The sequence below is a fragment of the Physeter macrocephalus genome, chromosome 14 (genome assembly GCF_002837175.3).
Source record: "Physeter macrocephalus isolate SW-GA chromosome 14, ASM283717v5, whole genome shotgun sequence".
Lineage (NCBI taxonomy): Eukaryota > Metazoa > Chordata > Mammalia > Artiodactyla > Physeteridae > Physeter > Physeter macrocephalus.
The window spans coordinates 127,800,300-127,820,529 of record NC_041227.1 but is presented as its reverse complement, the minus strand read 5'-3'; the positions used below and the strand labels follow the sequence as shown (position 1 = coordinate 127,820,529).

Genomic DNA, 20,230 nt, shown 5'->3' with positions numbered 1-20,230 from the left:
AACAGCAAATATTTAGTTCTCTCAGTTTGGAAGGCTGAAAGTCCAAGACGCAGGTACCAGCATGGCTGGCTTTCGCTGAAGGCTCTCTTCCTGGCTTGCAGAGGGCTGCCTTCTCACTGTGTCCTCCCGTGGCAGATAGAGAACGCGTTCTGGTCTCTCTTCCTCTGCTTATAAAGACACTAATTCATCGTGGGGGCCCCACCCTCATGACCTCATCTAAACTTAATCACCTCCCCAAGGCCCCGCCTCCTAATACCATCACACTGTGGGACCACCCTCTCAACACACTCCTCACTCTGACCCCAGGATGAGAAATTAGAAAGCCACCTCCGTGTGGCTGCTTCTCAAATAATACCCACGTCGTAACATGTTACTGGCTAAGAAGGGCCGGTTTTCTCAATTAAAGTAGGCAGCTGAAGATGCAAGTATATCCATTTTCCCCCGTGGGACTCCATAAGCCTTTCTGTGCTTTGAATAAAAAACACGTGACCTGAAAACATTTTTGTCTTAGATTGGCCTTTGTTTAAAAAAAAAAAAAGAAAAAGAAAAAAGGTGTCTCACCACTCCTATCAGAGCAGTGGTTTTCATTGCCGCGGGGGCGTTTGGCAATGTCTGGGGCCGTTTTGGATCAGCATAGGGCACAGCCCATTGGGGAGGTGCTCCCAGCATCTAGTGGGCAGAGGCCAGGAACGCTGCTCAGCACCCCACAGGGCACGGGACGTTTCCTGATTACAAAGGATGATCCAGTCCCCAGATGCCAATAGTGCTGAGGTCGAGAAATCCTGCTCTGTCTGGTAGACTCTAAATTGCAACTCTGGACTCCCCTGGTGGCGCAGTGGTTAAGAATCCGCCTGCCAATGCAGGGGACACGGGTTTGAGCCCCGGTCCGGGAAGAGCCACATGCCACAGAGCAACTAAGCCTGTGCGCCACAACTAAGCTCTAGCCTGTGCTCTAAAGCACTCCCCTGGTGGCGCAGTGGTTAAGAATCCGCCTGCCAATGCAGGGGACACGGGTTTGAGCCCCGGTCCGGGAAGAGCCACATGCCACAGAGCAACTAAGCCTGTGCGCCACAACTAAGCTCTAGCCTGCGCTCTAAAGCCTGCGAGCCACAACTGCTGAGCCCATGCGCCACAACTAAGCTCTAGCCTGCGCTCTAAAGCCTGCGAGCCACAACTGCTGAGCCCATGCGCCACAACTACTGAAGCCTGTGCTCCTAGAGCCCGTGCTCCACAACAAGAGAAGCCACTGCAATGAGAAGCCCATACACCTCAACGCAGAGTAGCCCCCGCTCGCCGCAACTAGAGAAAGCCCGCGCGCAGCCACGAAGGCCCAACGCAGCCATAAGTAAACAAATACCGTGCTCCACAACAAGAGAAGCCACTGCAATGAGAAGCCCATACACCTCAACGCAGAGTAACCCCCGCTCGCCGCAACTAGAGACAGCCCGCGCGCAGCCACGAAGGCCCAACGCAGCCATAAGTAAATAAATAAATAAATAAATAAATAAATAAATAAATAAATTGCATCTCTTGGATGAATGACTTGGATGGCTTGGGTCTGACCCCCCCATAGAGTTGGTTTTATTGATCTGTACCCTGGCATCAAGTCTTTGATTTACCCTGACTGGAAATGCAGCTTGATGGGGTTTGCATGACCTTATCTGTTATGAGACTGTTTTGAAGACACTGACTGGAACCCCACCCCTGTCCCCTTCAGAGATCTCACAGGGATCCCTCTCAGACCTCAGTGTCAGAAAAAGCTTCTTCTGGGATTGTTCCAACCTCATAGACTTCGTGAGTCCTGTAACGGGTGGATTTCCCTCTTTGCTTTGACTGATAGGAAGCTCAGAGCCCAATTTTCAGTCCACCTTTGAGCACATCTCTGTGTACCACCCTCTTGGTTCATTGTACTGTTTGTTCCAGGCTTGTTTTCTCTCTGATCTACTTTTATCCTATTGTATTTTAAGTATTTTTGTAAGCTGCCTCCAATCCTTTTTGGAACAAGGCAGGGTAAAAACAAAACAAAACAAAACAAAACAAAACAAAACAAAATTCAGCAGAGCCCTGTGGCCTTGGCGGGCATTTTTTTTTTTTTTTTTTTTTTAAGATAGATTTTATTTTATTTATTTATTTTTGGCTGCGTTGGGTCTTCGTTGCTGCGTGTGGGCTTTCTCTAGTTGCGGCGAGCGGGGGCTACTCTTTGTTGCGGTGCCCGGGCTTCTTATCGCGGTGGCTTCTCTTGTAGCGGAGCTCGGGCTCCAGGTGCGCGGGCTTCAGTAGCTGTGGCCCGCGGGCCCAGAAGTTGTGGCCCGCGGGCTTAGTTGTTCCGCAGCATGTGGGATCTTCCCGGGCCAGGGCTCGAACCCGTGTCCCCTGCATTGGCAGGCAAATTCTTAACCACTGCGCCACCAGGGAAGCCCTTGGTGGGCATTTTTTTAACAACGCAAGTTCATTTCAGGGTTGGAGTCCCGCCGGGAAGGCAGCTCTCCCTGGCTCCTCCTGTCCCCTCCTGGGAGTCTCCGTCTTGGAGAACAGAAGCTCCGTGTGTAAGAGCAACAGGCTTCAGAGGCAAAGCCTCCAACCTCCATCTGCCTGCAAATACCTTTCCTCCCCCAAAGCGTGCTTCCCAGTCTCCCATCTGGCTGCTGGCAGGAAGCCACAGGGCCTTGAGAAGCCTGCAAAGGGGAAGTAGAGAGACAAGCTCTCCTGCTTTTATTCTTAACTTTGCTTTCCTGCATCGTTTTTTAAAAAATTCTTCCTTTTTTTGTTGAAGTAGAGTTGACTTACAGTGCTGTGCCAGTCTCTGCTGTACGGCAAAGTGACTCAGTTATACACATAGACACGTTCTTTTTTAACTATTCTTTTCCATTATGGTTTATCCCAGGAGACTGGATATCGTTCCCTGTGCTATAGAGTAGGACCCTGTGGTTTATCCGTGCTTTCCTGCATCTTAACTCAGGGTCTTTGGGGTCCAGGGATACTTTGCATGCAGGTTATTGCTGCGCCAGGAAGGGTCCCCGCCCAAGTGTGGAGTCCGGGCATTCGGGAGGCTGCTGTGTGAAGGCCGAGGTAAGCCGGGGAAGGGTGGGGGTGCCACACACACACCCCTGAAATAGCCAACCCCGCCCCCTCCGCCACCCCGACAAGGACCGCACTCCCAGCCTCTGCCCCACGCAGTCTACCGGCTCAGCCTTTCCGTCGTCTGTCACACCACAGAGCCAAGCCAGCCCCGTCCATCTCACAGCCTCTGCTCTGCTCCACTCACCAGACTTCAGCCAGTGCCGCCTTCTCCAGCCTCTGTCTTCCCATCTGTAAAATGGGTGGAGGCTGGTGGCGAACCAGATCCTAAAATGTGAAGATCCTAAGAACCCCCTTCCCGCAGGTGTCCCGAACCCCTCTATTCCTTTCCTATTCCTTGTGTCCACTTTCTTCTGAGAACATGGTGCAACCCCGGTGAAGAGGAGTGGGTGGCTGGGGTGTGAGAATGGAGTCGAAGGGGAGCCCTGTGGGAGCAGCCTGGACCCCAGCAGGAGCATGGCCCTGAGGCTGTGGACAGAGACAGAGGCCAGCCCTGAGCGACCCTGGGAATGGCAGGGGCTGCTCTGCCTAGCACACTTGGCACTCCCTGCGGGGCCCTTTGGATGATGGAGAGCAGCAGTAGCTGCTGAAAGGGTCCTGGAGCGGCCAGCGCCTCACCTGGCAGGAAGCACACCCCCCTCTCTCTTGGGCACACCCCTACCAGCGGGGCTGTCAGCTCGGCCTCTCTCTGCACTGCTCTGCCCGGCAGGTCACTGGCGCCGCCTGATTTTTCCGGGCCCCAAAGTGGACATCACCAGACTGGGACAGTGATTGCAAGGAAGGGCTCTGGAGCCCGCGCGTGGGTCCGTATCCACCTCCTCCACTTGCTAGCCCGGTGGGCCAGTGGCAGTCCAAGAACACACAAGCCCTTACTTATCATGTGAACAGTGCAGAACAGCATGTACCCAACAAATAAGAGCAGAACCCCTTGAGGAGTTGGGGAGGTGGAGGGGAGACACCCCCGTGATGGGCTGGGCCAGGGTGGGACCCATCGCAGAGCATCTTTGGGCCACGACTGCAGCCCTGCCTGAGGCAGAAGGTTTTGGGGTCCCATCACATTTTTGGAAATATTAGCTGCGATCTGAATTAAAATTACTAAGTGATTACCCAGAAAGAGTTCCAGCTCTTGCTTTGAGTTGTCAGAGGTAGAAGGGGCCCTACAGAACATCTTTAGGGTAAGATGTGCCCTGCGGGGGCCCTAGGCTTCCCCGGCAAAACCCAGAGACAAAGGGGAGGGAGAAAGGATCCGCCCCCAACCAGGGAAGCTCTTGTTCAGTCTGTTTGTATACCTCATGACAAACAGAACTTCTGGTAAAAAGCTGAAAACGACTGAGCTAGTGCCTAACTGTGAAGATGGAGAAACTGAAGCCACCCAGAGAGGGAAAATTACTGGCCCAAGTCCACACAGCAAACCAAGGTTAGAGTCGGTGGCTAGGCTCGTCCTGCCTGGTTATCCCATGCTTGTCTGCTGTGCCCATTGAGCCCCCAGTCAGAAAGCATGATCCCAAAGTGTGGGTCCAGCCGGCCCCTGGGTCTCCCTAAACAGCTAGCGCTTTCCCATCAAGTCAAAAAGCAGGTCTGCAGTCTTGGGGAGGCTGGCTGCTCCCAGACCCTCAAGAATCTGGGTGAGCGGATGTGGGTGGAATGGAGGGTACACTATGTCTGGGAGGCAGAGCTCCCACTCGGGTGCCACCCCCCTGAGCCTCACTGAACAGTGCATTTCTCTCTCCATTCCCCCCAGAGCTGGGGGACCCCATCACTCCCGCTGGGCTTGGCTGTGTGCCCATCCCCGCTCCCTCCCCCTGGGCCACCACCCCACCTACTGGTAACTCTGTCTTAGCCACATCCCTCATTACCTCTAATGAGCCAATCTAGGGACAAAGGGACCTGGGTGACATTTTAATTATGCTTCTAATTGCTTCCCAGGAGGAGGATGAGTACATGCCCAAATTTCTCCCCGGGAGAGGGGCAGGGTTTCCTGGAACTCAGCTGCACTGGAGCCCCCAGGTGAAAAGGAGGGCATGCAAGGGGCTTCAGGGGCACAGACGGACCCACCCAGGCTGACGTCCTCTCCTTAGAGACGCGCCCACGTCAGAGGGGAAGGGGTGAGGGAGGAGCTGGACCAGGGGCTGGAGGGGTCACTGGGTCCCACCTGGGGCTGACACACCCCCTCCTCACTTCCCCAAGAAGCCCTGAGGTGCCTGTGAGTGTGGAAAGGGTTTCGAATCAGTAACGTTCTGACTCCGCCACTCGGTGACTTTGGAGAAGGTGGCCATGGGGCCTCTGGAGCACATCTCTGCTATAAAATGGGGACACCAGAGTCTACCTACCAGGGCCACGAGGCTGAACGGAGACCACACACACCCGCTGTTAGTTGAGTCTCCAGGTCAGATGGTGAAAGGGAGGAGGGGAAGGAGGGCGGCACCTTTCCCGGCTGCAGCCCCACACGGGCCGGGCGCCTCCCTCGGTTTAATAACTTGGGGTACTTCTCTGGTGGCGAAGTGGATAGGACTCTGCGCTCCCAATGCAGGGGGCTCGAGTTCGACCCCTGGTCAGGGAACTAGATCCCACATGCGTGCCGCAACTAAGAGTTCGCCTGCCACCAACTAAGGAGGCTGCGTGCCACCAACTAAGAAGCTGGCGAACCACAACTAAGGAGCCTGCCTGCCACAACTAAGGAGCCCAGGTGCTGCAACTAAGGAGCCGGCGAGCCGAAACTAAGGAGCCCGCCTGCCGCAACTAAGACCTGGTGCGACCAAATAAATAAATAAATATTAAACAAAAAAACTTGGCAAACACCACGGCAGTGACTGTGTCTGCAGCCCAGCCGTGTAAGAACGGCACGATGCCCATTTAACAGATGAGAAGGATGAGGCACTAAGTGGTTGTGTGACTAAGTGCCCGAGGGCCCCCAGTGGTAAGTGGCAGTCGGGACACCAAATCCCAGAGCCCCCAAGGGCCTGCCCAGGCTGATGGGCACGTGAGGCGTTGTCCTTCCAGAAGCTGGAGAGTAGTGCAGGAGGGGCGGGCCCCAAAGAGACAGAGAGAGAAGCCACCTCAGGCCCCCGAGTGCCGTCGGGGCTCGGGCAGCCCCAGCACCCTGAATCCGCACCCTCACGCCATCCCCCCCCCCCCCCCCCCCCAAATCCCAGAGCCCCCAAGGGCCTGCCCAGGCTGATGGGCACGTGAGGCGTTGTCCTTCCAGAAGCTGGAGAGTAGTGCAGGAGGGGCGGGCCCCAAAGAGACAGAGAGAGAAGCCACCTCAGGCCCCCGAGTGCCGTCGGGGCTCGGGCAGCCCCAGCACCCTGAATCCGCACCCTCACGCCATCCACCCCCGCCCCCCCGCAAAAAAGCAGAGACAGACACCAGGCATGCTGTAAAGGCCTTTTATTTTAATGTTTCCTTGCTGTTTTAACATTTTCACGGAAAAAAAAAAAAATATACAGTTTAGAATCTGGAACTGACCGCTGTCTAGATGGGTTTCGAGGGCAGCAGCTGGCAGGGGCTACATGGCTGGAAACCAGTGGGCACCCAATTCAAGAACTAAGGTAGTGTCTGAGTCCGGATCTGGCAAAACTCAGGAGGCTAGGGCAGCTACACCCGCCGCCAGCCCTGGCTGGACCCCGCGGCAGTTCTGTCCGTCCCCCTCCCTCCACTGGCTACAAGGCGACAGGAGAAGGCGAGTCAGCCTGTTGCCAGGACAGAAAAATCATCATCCGTGAATCCTGGGGGCTCGCCCGCAACCTCCACTCAATCCCCTTGGGTGCGGGGGGGGGGGGAGGGTTCTAAGGGCGCAGAGTGAAATCTGAATTTCAGAAAGACAACAACTGATTTTTTAGCATGAGTGTATTACAAATGTGGCAGGGGGCATACTTACACTAAAGAATGATCCTTTGCATGCCTGAAACTCCAATTTAACTCAGCATTCTGGTTTCTGTTTTGTTTTGTTGCTAAATCTGGCAACCCTATACCCTCGGGACCACTGACTCAGAAGTGGGGAAGGGGGCTCTGCTGGCAGAGGCTTGAGAAAGGAAAGGGAAGTAGTCAGTCCGGGGGCTGTGAGCAACCCAGTCAAAAGAGGTTTCATCCCCCCATAGGAATGACATTTTTTTTTTCATAATCATTTTCCCAAAATTTTCTACACTGGCCGCCTGTTGTCGTTAATAGCTATGGGGGAGGGGGGCCAAGGACAGACACGCACAGACCTCCACCCCATACAGCTCTAAATAAAGTTTGGAAGCACTTAGTGTAAAGGCTTTCTAAAAGGATTCCTTTTCCTTCTGGTGGCGGGCCTATAAACACCGTTCCTGGTATCGCTCTAAAAAGATTTAAACACAACAAGCACAAACAAAGCCAGAGGGACTGAGCAAGGGCTGCAGCCTGTCCTAGTGTCATCCTGCAGGGGCCCCTCTTGAAAACTCAGGATGCCCCGGGGCCTTCCTTCCGTCCTGCATCCTGTTCTCACCCCGAGGAAGGGGTCGCGTTGAGTGTACCCATTCGGTCCGCGTTTCCTCCGCGGGGCTCCCCGCGCACGAGCTGGCGATGGAGGAGGGAGGGGCCGGGACTTGTGACCTGTCACAGGCGTTTATTCCGGCGGCCACCGCCGGCCACGACAGAAACGCCAGGAGTGAAGAGGCAGGTCAAGTGTCCTTAGCCCTGGCGCCCCTGGGCCGCCCCCGGCTGCCCTGTTATCGCTGCACGTGGCGGGGACTCAGGTTGACAGCCGACGTCCACCGGAGGCCGGGAGAGGGAAGGTGATTCCTGCTGCGAGAACACGGCCCCGTCCTACGTACGAGCTCAGGCAGGGCAGGGCGTGCAAAGAAGTCAGGCACCCGAGCCCGCGCCAAGTCCTCCGTGGGCCCCCCGGCTCGGCCAGCGCCCCTTATCGGTGAGGTCCAGGGTCTGTCTGTGGCCCGCAGCCAGGCTCTTGGCTGACCTTGCAGGGCTGGGGGCAGGGAGGAGGCAAAGCCAAGAGCCCCTACCTCCGGCCGGCCTCACACTCGGATCTCGTCCTCCTCCTCCTCGTCCATGAAGGAGAACTCGGGGTCCGGCTGCCTCGGGAGAGTGGCCCGGGCCCGGTCTGGCCCCCGGAAGGCGGGGCTGCGCTCCTCCAGGACCCCCGAGGTGCAGCTGGACAGGGAGCTGCTGTCCCGTGTGGTGTGGCTGCCCACGCTGCGGGCCGAGCCGGGGCTGGGGGCCACCGCTGCCCAGCCCTCCTCCGGCAGCGCGCGGGAGGGCGGCGCGGGCAGGTCCGGGCCCCCCGCGCCCTCCTGCCTTGCCAGGGGAGGGGCTGCCGCCACCGTCGGGGGAGCCTGGGTGGGGCGGCCGGCTGGGTCCTCGTCACCGTGGTAACCGACCGCCGCCGCCTCCTCCGCCGGCTCCCACTCCCCCTTGTCCATGACGCTGAGGACGTCGCCCAGCATGGAGGGCCCCAGGTCGATGTGGAAGGACATGATGGACTCGGCGTGCTTCAGCCCAAAGCTGGCCTTGGGTACCACGGGCAGATCCGCCAGGTCCCCGAAGGCCTGCTCGTCGAGGAGGGGGTCTGGGGAGTGGGGGGCGGAGGCCCCATTCCGCCGAGGCACCGCCTCCTCCAGGCCGCCCTCCCCGGCGGCCTTCCTCACGGGGCTGGAGGACAGGCTCTTGGGCAGCTTGCCGGAGCCCTTCTCGGCGGCCTCCTTCTCGTTCAGCTGCGGCAGGGACATGGCGCTCTTGACGAAGAGGGCCGAGTCCCGCAGGGGGCCCAGCACGCCCCTCTGCTCCCGGTCCCCCCTGCTCACCGACTGTGACCGCTTGCTGCCCCGGAACTTCCGGGACAGGAGGCCGCGTTTGGAGGACGAGGAGGAGGAGGCCCGCTCGTCCACGGACTCAACGTCCAGCTCCCCAGCCTTGCTGTTGAGGAAGGAGGTGTCCCCAAAGGCGTCCCCCGCCCGGCCCACGTGCATGGTGTGGCGGAAGTCGCCCAGCGGGGCGCTGATCATCTCGGCCGTGAGGTCCACTCGAGAGCGGCGCTTGGAGTGCACGGAGCTGGACACCAGCTGCTTGAGGATCGGCATCGCGCCGGGGGGGCGGGGCGGGGGGGGACGGGGCCCCCTCCGGAGACAGCAGGCGGATCTGAGGTCAGATCTGAAGTCCGGCGGGCGGAGGGGGCGATAAGGAGGAGATCATAGGGCTGCAAGAAGAGAAGAGCAGGGAAAGAGTTAACCCAGCTGTCCGCTCAGCACAAAAGCCCATCTGCCCAGGGGTGGCTGTTATTCAAACCTCCGCTCTCCTACCAAAACGAAATGGTGCGAAACGAGCCGGCCAACAATTTCATAACCCTGCCTATTTCCCCACGCACAGGCTCTCCGGTTAGGCGAGCGCTCTTTGGAGTTCAAGTAGCCACAGGCACGCCCTCCCCGAGACTGGAGCGAGAGAGCCTTCTTCTGAAGGACAGTGCCTCCCGCACCCCGCAACCAGGACGCCCCTGGAGGCGGAGGTACACGGGCAACTCCGGGCAGCCGACCCGGGAGAGACGCGACTCCAGGGAACAACCAGTCGGGAGACGCGCCGCAAGTTAGTTCTTCGGCTGCCTGACCTCGGCCCCTGCGGAGTTAGTGGACACCTCACTCTGAGTCACGGTCCTCAGAGGAAGGAGAGGACGGCACAGGCCCCAGGGAGGCGCTGCCTGGCACCTCCATACACGTGGGCGGCAGCTCACTCTCTGAATCAGAATCGGGTGGAGCCGCCGGGACCCACGGGACCAGCTCCGCAGCCCTCCGGCCCGTGGTGGGTGTCCCGAGGTGGGGATCCTGCCTGGAGCGTCTCCACGGTGGAGCCCCGCGCTCTTTGCCAAGGATCCACCCTCCGCCTCTCAGAGACCAAGACCGGGAAACTCCCGGTGTCTTCAATCACTAGGGGTGCAGGGAGGCGGAGACGAAACCCTAGGTGGCCGAGGCGCCCTGGGAACGCAGACCCCCAGGTGATTAACCTGAGCCAAAGAGCGTGAGCAGGGAGGCCAGGAGAGCCTCTGAAACCTCCTGGCAGGTACCACCCATGCAGCTCCTGGCAAGGGCCAAGCTGAAGTCCAGCACTGAAGCCAGACCAGCCCCCAGTGCTAACCCAGCAGCGCAGGGCTGAGCAGAGAGGGGTGATGTGGGCGCAGAGACTTAACCGAGGCCGGCGGGTGAGGGGGTGGTGGTCCTGGGCTACCAGTCCCGCTAACAGCACAGCTCTCAACGGCCCGCGCATTCCAGGCCCATCCTCTCCGTTGCCAAGGGCAACCCAGGATGTCCCACCGGGTTTCTTCCTCACCCCCGATGCTACCACATCCCAGAAGGCCCTGCTTCCCCTTCCCCCATCCCTCACCTTTTGGCTAAATCAAAACCCAACCAGCGGGCTTCCCCGGTGGCGCAGTGGTTGAGAGTCCGCCCGCCGATGCAGGGGACGCGGGTTCGTGCCCCGGTCCGGGAAGATCCCACGTGCCGCGGAGCGGCTGGGCCCGTGAGCCGTGGCCGCCGAGCCTGCGCGTCCGGAGCCTGTGCTCCGCAACGGGAGGGGCCACAGCAGTGAGAGGCCCGCGTACCGCAAACAAACAAACAAACCCGACCAGGACTCCCCAGGGCAGACCCCCCGATCCGGCACCCAGCCCCTGCCTCACTTCTCGCTGCTCCCCGACCCCTGTGCTCCGCCCTGGCCCTGAGCTTCCGTCTCCCGGACTCCACGGCTGGACATGCACAGCTCCCTGCTAGAACACCAGTCACCTGGCTCACCCAACGTCTTCCAGGGCTCAGCTGAGCTGTCACCTCTTCCAGGAAAGCTGCTTCAGCCCAGGTGAGACCTCCCGACCACCTGCTGCCCGACCCCCAGCACTGTGGACGTCCTTGCTCCCAGCAGGCAGTGGCTCTGTCATTCTACCACTGCCGGCTCGGCTCGCCTGTCATCTTCCCACTGGACTATGAGGTTCCGGAGGGTTCCAAAGGGCCTGTCACCACTGAATCCCGTCCAGCAGTGCATGGCACAGCCGGTCCTCAAACAGCTGTTGAAAGGCCAACACCTCCCTCCTACCCCCCAACCTCCACCCCAGCCCCTTGGTTGTTCCCTTTCTGCCTTCCTGAGCCCAAGGACAAGGTCACTTCAGCCTACAGCCCGGCTCCAGGGCTCCCAGCCTGAGCTCTCTGTGCCCTCTAACCCCCTCCCCACGCTCGTTCCGCTGCTGATGCCCAGCCAGATGGCCCCCGCCAACCCCCAGGCAGTCCCAGCGCTTGTCGCTCCAGGGCAGGGGAGGGTGGCGAGAGCCAGGCACCGGGGCTCACCTGCCACACAGGTGAGCCCGGCCGGGCGGAGTCAGGTGAGGACTCCTCTGAAAGGCCTTGAGACGACCCACTACTGTCGGTCAGCTCCCCGCCTTACTCTCCTCCTTCCCCCCAGACCCTCAGCAAAGTTCGCTTCCCCTACCTCTGACCTGGCCCCTCGCTGCTGCCCACGCCCTGGGATCTACCTTCTAAACAATTAAGACACGGAACAGCTAGACCAGGTTTTGGCAAACGTTTTCCATAAAGGTCCAGACAGCAAAGATTCTCAGCTTCATGACTGATATGGTCTTGGTCCCAGCTGCTCAGCTCCATCTTCGCAGTGGTAGGAAAGCAGCAGAAGACCGTATATAAACAAATGGGCATGGCTGTGTCCCAATAAAACTTTATATATAAAAACCAGTGGTGGGCCAGATTGGGGCCACAGTCTGCTGACGCCTAAACTAGACACGTGAAAAGTACTGGTCTTAGGGTCACATCCCCTCCACATCTGCTCCAGGAGAGAGTCACCATATGTGACCCTCTGGGCCAGCCGTGGGCTCTCAGGCCAACGTTGGGGAAAGCTCTCTCTGGCTAAACAAGAGAAGAGGAGGATGGAGTGAGTCGGCCTCAGACATGTTCGGCATAGAAGAAAATCAAACCAGGTTTCTAAGGCACTCTTGGTACTGGAGAATCCCTCAGGCTTCTGCTGCCACCAGGGCAGTGAAGCAAGAATAGAAAGGGTCCACATCTTCAACCTGCCTGCAGTTCAGCTCCTGGCTCTGGTCACAGAATCCTGTGCTCTTCAGCCCTTCCGTTTTCCAGATGAGACAACAAGGTCACTGAAGCAGTGACTTATCCAGATTTATGTGCCTAAGAGCCGAGCTGGGTTGGAAGCCGGTCTCCTGGTCCAGTGCTGTCTCTGCTCCATGCCAGGCCTCTTTCTGGCCTTCGGCGGGTAGCATCTCCGGGTCAGTTACCCTCCCCACTTCCGGCTGGAAGAGTCCAGAGAAAGGAGAAGCCTGGCCGCTGCCTCGAGAAGATTCCTGTATTAGCCTGGAGCAGGTTCTGACACTGCTGGCTCCTTTAGCCAGAGAATTCTCTGCCGTGGGAGCCGTCCTGCTGCATCCCTGGCGTCTGCCTACCAGATGCCAGTAGCATCCGTCCCCTGCTTGTGACAACCAAAATGTCTCCAGACATGCCAAGTGTCCCCTGGGGGGCAAAGCTGCCCTGGGTTGAGAAACCCTGCCCTGGAGTGAGCGCGCACATGTGAAAATAAAACACATACTAATCACCAGGTGAACAGAAAAACAAATTTTAAAAAAGAAAAAAAAAGAGAGGGAGGGAGGGAGGGAAGGAGGGAAGGAGGGAAGGGAGGGAACGTAAAGGATCAGAACTGTGGGATCAGTGACATGAAGCTCCAGAGTTGCGTAAGGGTTTCAAAGTAACGGCAGGAATCCCCAGAGCCGGTAAGCGTCAGGCGCCGTGGTTTCCCTGATCTTAAGTGCTTATTAAAAAGAATAGAAAGGGAAACCGCAGGCCCAGCTGCCCAGGGCTCGTTAGAGATGGTGCAGACACCCCTGTGGCCACCGGCAGGGACCAGGCATCCTGGCCATCGCGGCTACAGGACAGAAGGGCCCCCACCCCTGGCACGTCCTCGAGGCTAGAGCTCGAGATCAGGATAAGAGGGGCCGGCAGGGAGGTGCCTAGGCCCCTGCACAGCCCCACAGCCCAGGAAGGTAGACCAGGTCTGGCCAGGGCTTATCTGCCGTCTGTGGTCTCGCTCCCTGGGGGTGGGAACGAGGCTTTGCGGCTTGTGAAAAACCAAACCATCTTCGGTATCCAGCGTGAAAATGTCCCGAGTCCTGGGAGTCGGGGCCCAGATGGAGTCCCCCACTGGTCCCCCAGCACAGCAAGGGGGGGGCCGCAGCAGCCCTGGGGCCCTACAGCTAGAGCTCAGGCTGGGCAGGCCAGGCTTCAGGGCTGGCAAGAGCTCACTTACCGGGTTGTTTTAAACCCTTGGTTTTATGGTACCCTCGTGACATTGTCACCCTAAGCTTTGAACAGAGAGCAGTTTGGGGGTGAGGAGGTGGAACTCTGAGTACAAGTACAAGCAGGTGCCCTGGGCCAGCCCTGGGGGCAGTTCGGGGGGGCCTGAGCACCCACCCGGAAAGGGACTGTGCCGTAGGGAGCCGTGGCTTCGGGAGGGGGCGTGGCTAAGCCCTGTGACCCGGCTCTGGGGAAGTGGCTAAAACAGGCCGCCCTGGGCGGGGGGACTCCCCGACCCTGCCACCCCGGAAGCCACATCCCCCTTTCCTGGCAGAGCAAGGGAAAACGGAGCAGCAACTCGCATCTCTCCAGCCTCCGCTGGAATCAGATTCCGCTACCCTTGGCCCACGGACCACAGGACATTCCTGTAAGCCAGGGGCGACGGGCCCTCCCTGCAAGGCCAGGCCCCCGGTTGCACTGACACCAAGCACACCCTCAGCGCAGCTCAGCTCAGCTCCCGGGACGGGAGAGGACAGCCCTGGCCTGGACCCTCCCTCATCCTCCCCGGCGGGCCGTCCAGAGAGCACTGCCCTCCCACCTCAGCCCAGCAGCTCCCAGACAGACCCGAGCTCTCCCGGGGCAGCCAGGCAGGGCTGCCGCCGTGCAGCTGACCTGGAAACCCACCCTGGCACACAGAGCACACATGCCTCAATGCCCACTGCCATGGCCACCGGGCAGCCAGCCCCTCCATCACCACGCCCCCTTCTCACCACCCATGCCGTCCGATTCCAGCCCCCGGCAACGCGGCATTTGACACGATGACGTCGGTCGTGGCTTGGACTGGATACAAGCGGCTTCGTTCCCTTATTCATTCATTCATTCATTCATTCACTCACTCACTCACTGACCTACGGCACACCCACCAATTTTCCCATAACTCCTCTGGGCCCTGGAGACAGAGCAGTGAAAATGACGAGGCGGACAAGCCCGGCCTTCCCGGGCTCACCTGTGGTGTGAGTGTGGGTGGGCGGGCGACGGGGCTGTACACTCGCGAATAAAACAGTATCTCGTGGTCCTCAGGGTCAAGGGGGAAACGAGGGAGAGCGAGCATGGGCTGTGCGAGGCCCCTCTGAGAACCGAGCGATGAGAAGCAAACCAGGCATGCCAAGAACATGCCGGCAGCGGGGACAGCATGTGCAGAGGCCCTGAGGGGGGAACAAGCTTGCGTCTGAGGAACGGAATGAAAACCCAGGGGCCAGGTCACACAGGGCCCTCCCAGGAAGCCCAGGCCGGAGTTTGGACGGCGTTCTAGGTACCAAAGGAAACCTCCCTAAGCAGGAAGCCATCCCACCTGTGTGTCTGGAGGTTCCCATGGCAGTGGCTGGATTGGAGGCACGGAGGAGGGGAAGCAGGAATTCAGGGCAAAGAGGATGGGGGCCAGGACGAGGGTGTGGTTAAGCAGGTGGACAGAGAGTGGGGGCACATCCGGGGCAGGTTTTGGAGGTGGAGACACCAGGAGCTGAGGGCCCGGATAGGGGAGGAGAGGGAGGGCAGACTCAAAGGGGAGGGGAGCTCGAGCCCAGGAGTCCTCTGCCAGGGGTGCGTCGCACCCGGCAGGCCAGGGACCTTTCCCTCGGGGTGCAACCAACTTTCTGCCCCCAGGAAGAACTGGACTTTGCCAAAACGGGGGAAGCATTCTGCTACACAACATCTGTCAGCGGTAACAACAGGCTGCAGGGGATCGTGCAAGAAACGCAGCACGACGCGGGCCACGATGCCCTGTGAGAGGTTAGGGGCTCTGGCTTCTGTCGCCAGAGAAAGATCCAGCGCTTTCTGGAATGTTCCCCGGCCTTATCCTGTGAAGATAAGGAGTCCCAGAGAAAGGGGAAGGCTGTTTCATTCCAACAGCTAATGGGCAGCAGGGGGAAAGGATGAGAACGGCGGGCGCTTTGATGCGCCCTGTCACACAGCACAGGGGGGACTTCAGTGGGGGCTGTGTGGTTATCTTTAGCTGACTTCAGTACATTTGGAATCCTTTCGTTCCTTCACTAACACTGCCACAAGCTCTCTCATATCTGAAAGTGTGCCGTTTGCACCAGGATGGTACGAAGCACCGTCTTAAAATAATCTGAGCCTGAATATCCACAATTAAATTAAAAAAAAAAAAAAAAAAAGAGAGCCCAGGAGAGAAGCGTGAAATATCACTATTATAACTCCCGTACTACCTGTGTATCTGTGTCAAATATCGCCTTAAAATACCTGGGTGTGTGCAGCAACCACACTCAGAGGCGGAGAGGATAAATTCAGAGATTTGCCCTGGGTCATGGACGGGAGGCTTTATTCCCACACCCGGGCTCCGGCCACTAAAACAGCCCCGCAGGACCCAAAGTGCAGGGGCCTCCACACGTCAAAACAGGGAGCGTGTAATTTATGCACACACACACACGTATATCTCTTATAGCTTATATACATGGCTATTGTCAATCCATGCAGCAACGAATATGGTTTAGATTTCCTTCTTTTAAAGAAAGTCAATATATGACATAGAAGTTCCGGTGTTTTCTCATCACGTCTCAGTGGATTTTTCTGCACACCCCCGCGGGTGCCACAATAGGGTACCCATAATGTCACGTGACTCCCACGGAGGCATCCACGATGCCTTCAACTTCAGAGATTCCTAAGATCGAGATGGAGGACACGCAGAGATTCTCCAGCCCGGTGGCCTTGACCGGGCTACTGGGGTGGAGAAAAGTACTTGCCCAAGGCCAAGGCGCTGGTGAGGGGCCCAGATGGCACCAGCGCCCAGGTCCCCTGTCTCCCAATCTCTAAAGGTCCTTTGCAGATACCATGCGGGTTGACTCACTGCCAGGCACCGGGCTAGACCTTCTTGTGTCCGTTACCATCTTGGTGGCACTGAGCTTGGAAAGGGGAGGGGAAGGACTTCCCTCCCACCCAAGAGCAGGTACTAGGTGCCACCAGGCAGGGAGAGTGGTACAAAACCAGGGACCAGGGCTTCCCTGGTGGCGCAGTGGTTAAGAATCCGCCTGCCAAGGCATTATTGCATACTCAAATATGGTTTTTCATTTCTTTAGGGTATATGATAAACACTCTAATATTTTCTGTCTTAAAAGTCTAAAGTTGGGCTTCCCTGGTGGCGCAGTGGTTAAGAAGCCGCCTGTCAATGCAGGGGACACGGGTTCGAGCCCTGATCCGGGAAGATCCCACATGCCGCGGAGCAACTAAGCCCGTGCGCCACAACTACTGAGCCTGCGCTCTAGATAGAGCCCGCGAGCCACAACTACTGAGCCCGTGTACTGCAACTACTGAAGCCCGCACACCTAGAGCCCGTGCTCGGCAACAAGAGAAGCCACCACAGTGAGAAGCCCACGCACCGCAACGAAGAGTAGCCCCCGCTCGCCACAACTAGAGAAAGCCCGCGCGCAGCAACGAAGACCCAACGCAGCCAAAAAAAGAAATAATAATAGTAAATTAATTTAAAAAGAAAAGAAAAGAAAAGAAAAAACAGGGATCAAATGCTGCTCAGAGACAATGGTCCCAGGACAGGGTGGTCTCGGGGCATCGGCAATTACGGCAGGTTCTTTGAATAGACTTTCCGTCAAGAATGATTCAGGAGTGCCCGCAATGGGAAACCTACCCTATGGAACTATTTCAAAGCAGGAAAAAAGTCCCTGACACAGACAGTCACTGAAGCCTTACTCATAATAGCAAGAGACTGGAAACAACCTAACACCCAACAAGAAGAAAATGGTTGAGAAAACCGAGAGCCATTAACTCAACAGATTATCCTGCAGGCATGAAAAGCAGCGCCAATGAAGACCGCGCAGGACATGGAAAACTGTTTACCAAACGGCATCAAGTGGAAGGAAAAAGGGCAGAATCTAGGCTTGTTTACACACAGTGATCACAAGCCACGCACACATACACGTTCACGAATAAAGGCAAAAGGGCAGGCAGAGAAATTCAGGAGTGATGTCAGGCTTGAGAGGAAAACAGGCTTTTTTCTTTTTAAGTTTCCTTTAATGTGGTAGTGCTGTTTGGATAATAATAATAGTAAAAATCCCAAAGCATCAAAGGCTTAAGGAAACAAATCGTAATTTCCAGACCAGCTTTAAACTCTCAAGTTCTCAGGGTCCAGCAGCTGCAGCCCATACAAGGCGCCAGGTAGGGGCCGGGCGGGGGAGCGCGGGGCTCAGACCACAGACTCTCATATCGAAAAATCTCCCCTCGAGGTCTGTTCTCTTTCTCTCCCGTCCCCCTAAATCTGCATCTACCCCAGATGGACAAGTTTATCACATCCTCGTTTTATTTTTAGGTTGTTTGGGAGGAGAAAGTAGGCAATCTATTATAAAACCTGGTGGCAGGGGAAATGGGGAGCTTAGGACCCCCCCCCGAAAAGAACCAGCTTCCCAACAGCTGCTTGAGCCTCCGCAACTGAGCAGATGAAAAATAACCATCCCCACACCCCCACCCCGGAGACTGGCCAATTTCCGGCGACACGGAAGCCCTAAGCTGGAGGCCAGCCTCCCTCCCACATGGCCATCCCCCAGTGGAACCCTGGGCAGGTGACGGTTCGGTCTCTGCTGCTTCCACCGCCCCAGCTCAGCTCTCCTGATGGCTACCAAAGAGCAGAGGACACGAGAAGGGGCGGGGCCGCCCAAGGACACCCCCGCGCTCCAGCCACTGGCTGACCACCAGTAATGCAGAAATGGCAGTGCCGTCAGCCGTTCTCATGTACTGGGTGCCTGCTGCATGCCAGGCACTGTGTGGCGACATCGTTAAACTTGTGCCCCTGACCCTGCCAGGGGGGTGTCACGACTGCCTCCATCGTAAAGAGAAACTGAGGCTCGGATGGAGCGAACGCCCTCGCTCACTCTCCCAGCTACTAAATGGTGGTGTGAGCCCGTTTCTGGCAGACCTTGGAACACAAGCTTTTCTGTATGAGGTGACGCCCTCTGGCTTATTCAGATGTCCGCAGCTGAGAACATTGCACGTGGACGGAGGGCTGGGCGTAGGGTGGGATTAGGGAGGCTGTTCATCTAGGACAAGGCCTTGGGACCAAGACTCACTTGACTGACTCCCCCGTCAGAGACCTGCTCCCAGGGACGCTTCGGATGGGCTCCTCCTTACACAACACCTATCCCAGCTTCCTGCTCCGAGGACCCTGCCAATGTTCTGACCCCCCGGGGGGTGAGAGGTGTGGAGGAGCATCCTGAGGCAGAAGCCAGGGCTCGCCCAGCAAAGTTAAGAGAGGGGGCCCAGCACAGAGCCCCACCTCAAGTGTTTCTCGTGCCTGTCCTGCTCCAACCTCCATCTTGTGTTTCTGGACGGTTCCAGCTGCCAAAAAGGAAGACCAGAACCTTGACCTCACCCCTCTCCTGAAACCTCCCAGGCTGGGTGCCCGGCGCTTGCTCCACCCTCCCTGCCTGCCTGCCAGCCAATCTAGACCTTGGGCTCACTGGCCCAAGGGTGCCACAGCTCAGCCACCCTCGGGCAGATCCCGGGGAAGGGAAAGTGAACAAAGCCCCAGTCTCACTACATGCTTTCCACAGCAGCAAGCAGCCAGTGTCCACTGTCCAGGCATCCCTGTTGGGGGGCAGGAGAGGAGTACTGCCGGGGAGGGGGGTGAACTCACTCCAGGTAATCAGGACACTGGGCTCTTGTCAGAGCGGGGCTCACAGGGTGAACTACAGAACTTAATGAGGCCCACTCTCTGCTGCTCTCTAGGGGTTATTAAATAATGTACGCCTGCACTGTCCAATATGGCAGCCCCCAGCCCGAGGTGGGCATGGGGCACTTGAAATGTGCACCCAAAGTGGAGGACTTGAAATGTCCATGTTGACATGTGCTAAAGGGTAAAATATACACTGGACTACAAAGGTTTAGACTTTAAAAAGAGAATGCAAAAGAGCTCATTTTAAAATACTGATCACATGTCAAAATGATAATATTTGCAATATACTGGGTTAAAGAAAGCGTTCACTTCACCTATCTCTTTTTACTTTCTAAAATGTATCTATTCAAACTGTAAATTATATAAGGGACTTGTGTGCTGCTTCTCTGGGATTGTGCTGATTTCGACATGTTCCCTCTTTTTTAATACAAGCAGCACTTTCCATTGTAGAGGGATGAATAAAGCCAACCATTGTTCACGTTTGAGTGACAATAGTTACACGTTCATAAATAATGCTACACTATTTTAGATTAAGTCCTAATAGCCTCAGTTTTACATCCAGCAGACCACTGATGAATGCTAGGTTGTTTCAGTTTTGGTCAAACGCTGTAACAAATAGCCTTCCAGCTAAGTCTGTCCAAGTCCTTATTTCCGGAGGATACCTACTTATAAGTGAGTAAAATTACTTTTGTTTCTCCTTCTTAACTTGTTCTCCAGAAGGTTTTACCAAGTTGCAGTCTCACCAACACAGGACGATGGTGTCCAAAAACAGGCGTTACTGTGTCCTCAGCTGAATTGAAAACAACAAAACCACAATCAGCACCACGCTCAAACTTATAATTTTCATTTCTTCTATTACTAAAGGGGGTGAGCATTAAAAAAAAAAATCATCTCCCCTGTGAATTGCTTGTTGAAGGCTTCTGCATTTTTTGGGCGGGGGCAAGGGGGCTTCACCTTTTCCAATAGATTTGTATGACTTTAAATATGAAGGCTCTTAAAAATGTTGACTGGGGCTTCCCTGGTGGCGCAGTGGTTGAGAGTCCGCCTGCCGATGCAGGGGACGCGGGTTCGTGCCCCGGTCCGGGAGGATCCCACATGCCGCGGAGCGGCTGGGCCCGTGAGCCGTGGCCGCTGAGCCTGCGCGTCCGGAGCCTGTGCTCCGCAACGGGAGAGGCCACAGCAGTGAGAGGCCCGCGTACCG

The 20,230-nt window shown here is 57.0% G+C and overlaps 1 protein-coding gene across 4 annotated transcripts in view; it reads right to left on the bottom strand.

Moving 5' to 3' along the window:
- Positions 1 to 6,450: 6,450 nt before the first annotated feature.
- Positions 6,451 to 20,230, bottom strand: part of CDC42EP4 (CDC42 effector protein 4) — a 21,911-nt gene continuing 8,131 nt past the window's right edge. The window contains exons 1-2 of one of the 4 annotated variants that reach the window (XM_028499644.2): positions 19,716 to 19,741; positions 6,451 to 9,250 (exon numbers count right to left, since the gene is read on the bottom strand). In XM_028499644.2, coding sequence (XP_028355445.1) covers positions 8,073 to 9,134 — 1,062 coding nt within the window. In that variant the 5' untranslated portion in view covers positions 9,135 to 9,250; positions 19,716 to 19,741 and the 3' untranslated portion in view covers positions 6,451 to 8,072. Of the gene's footprint in view, positions 9,251 to 9,353; positions 9,404 to 9,655; positions 9,694 to 19,715; positions 19,742 to 20,230 lie in introns of those variants that run through there. The other 3 variants (XM_028499645.2, XM_028499643.2, XM_024129993.3) reach the window with 3 other exon arrangements.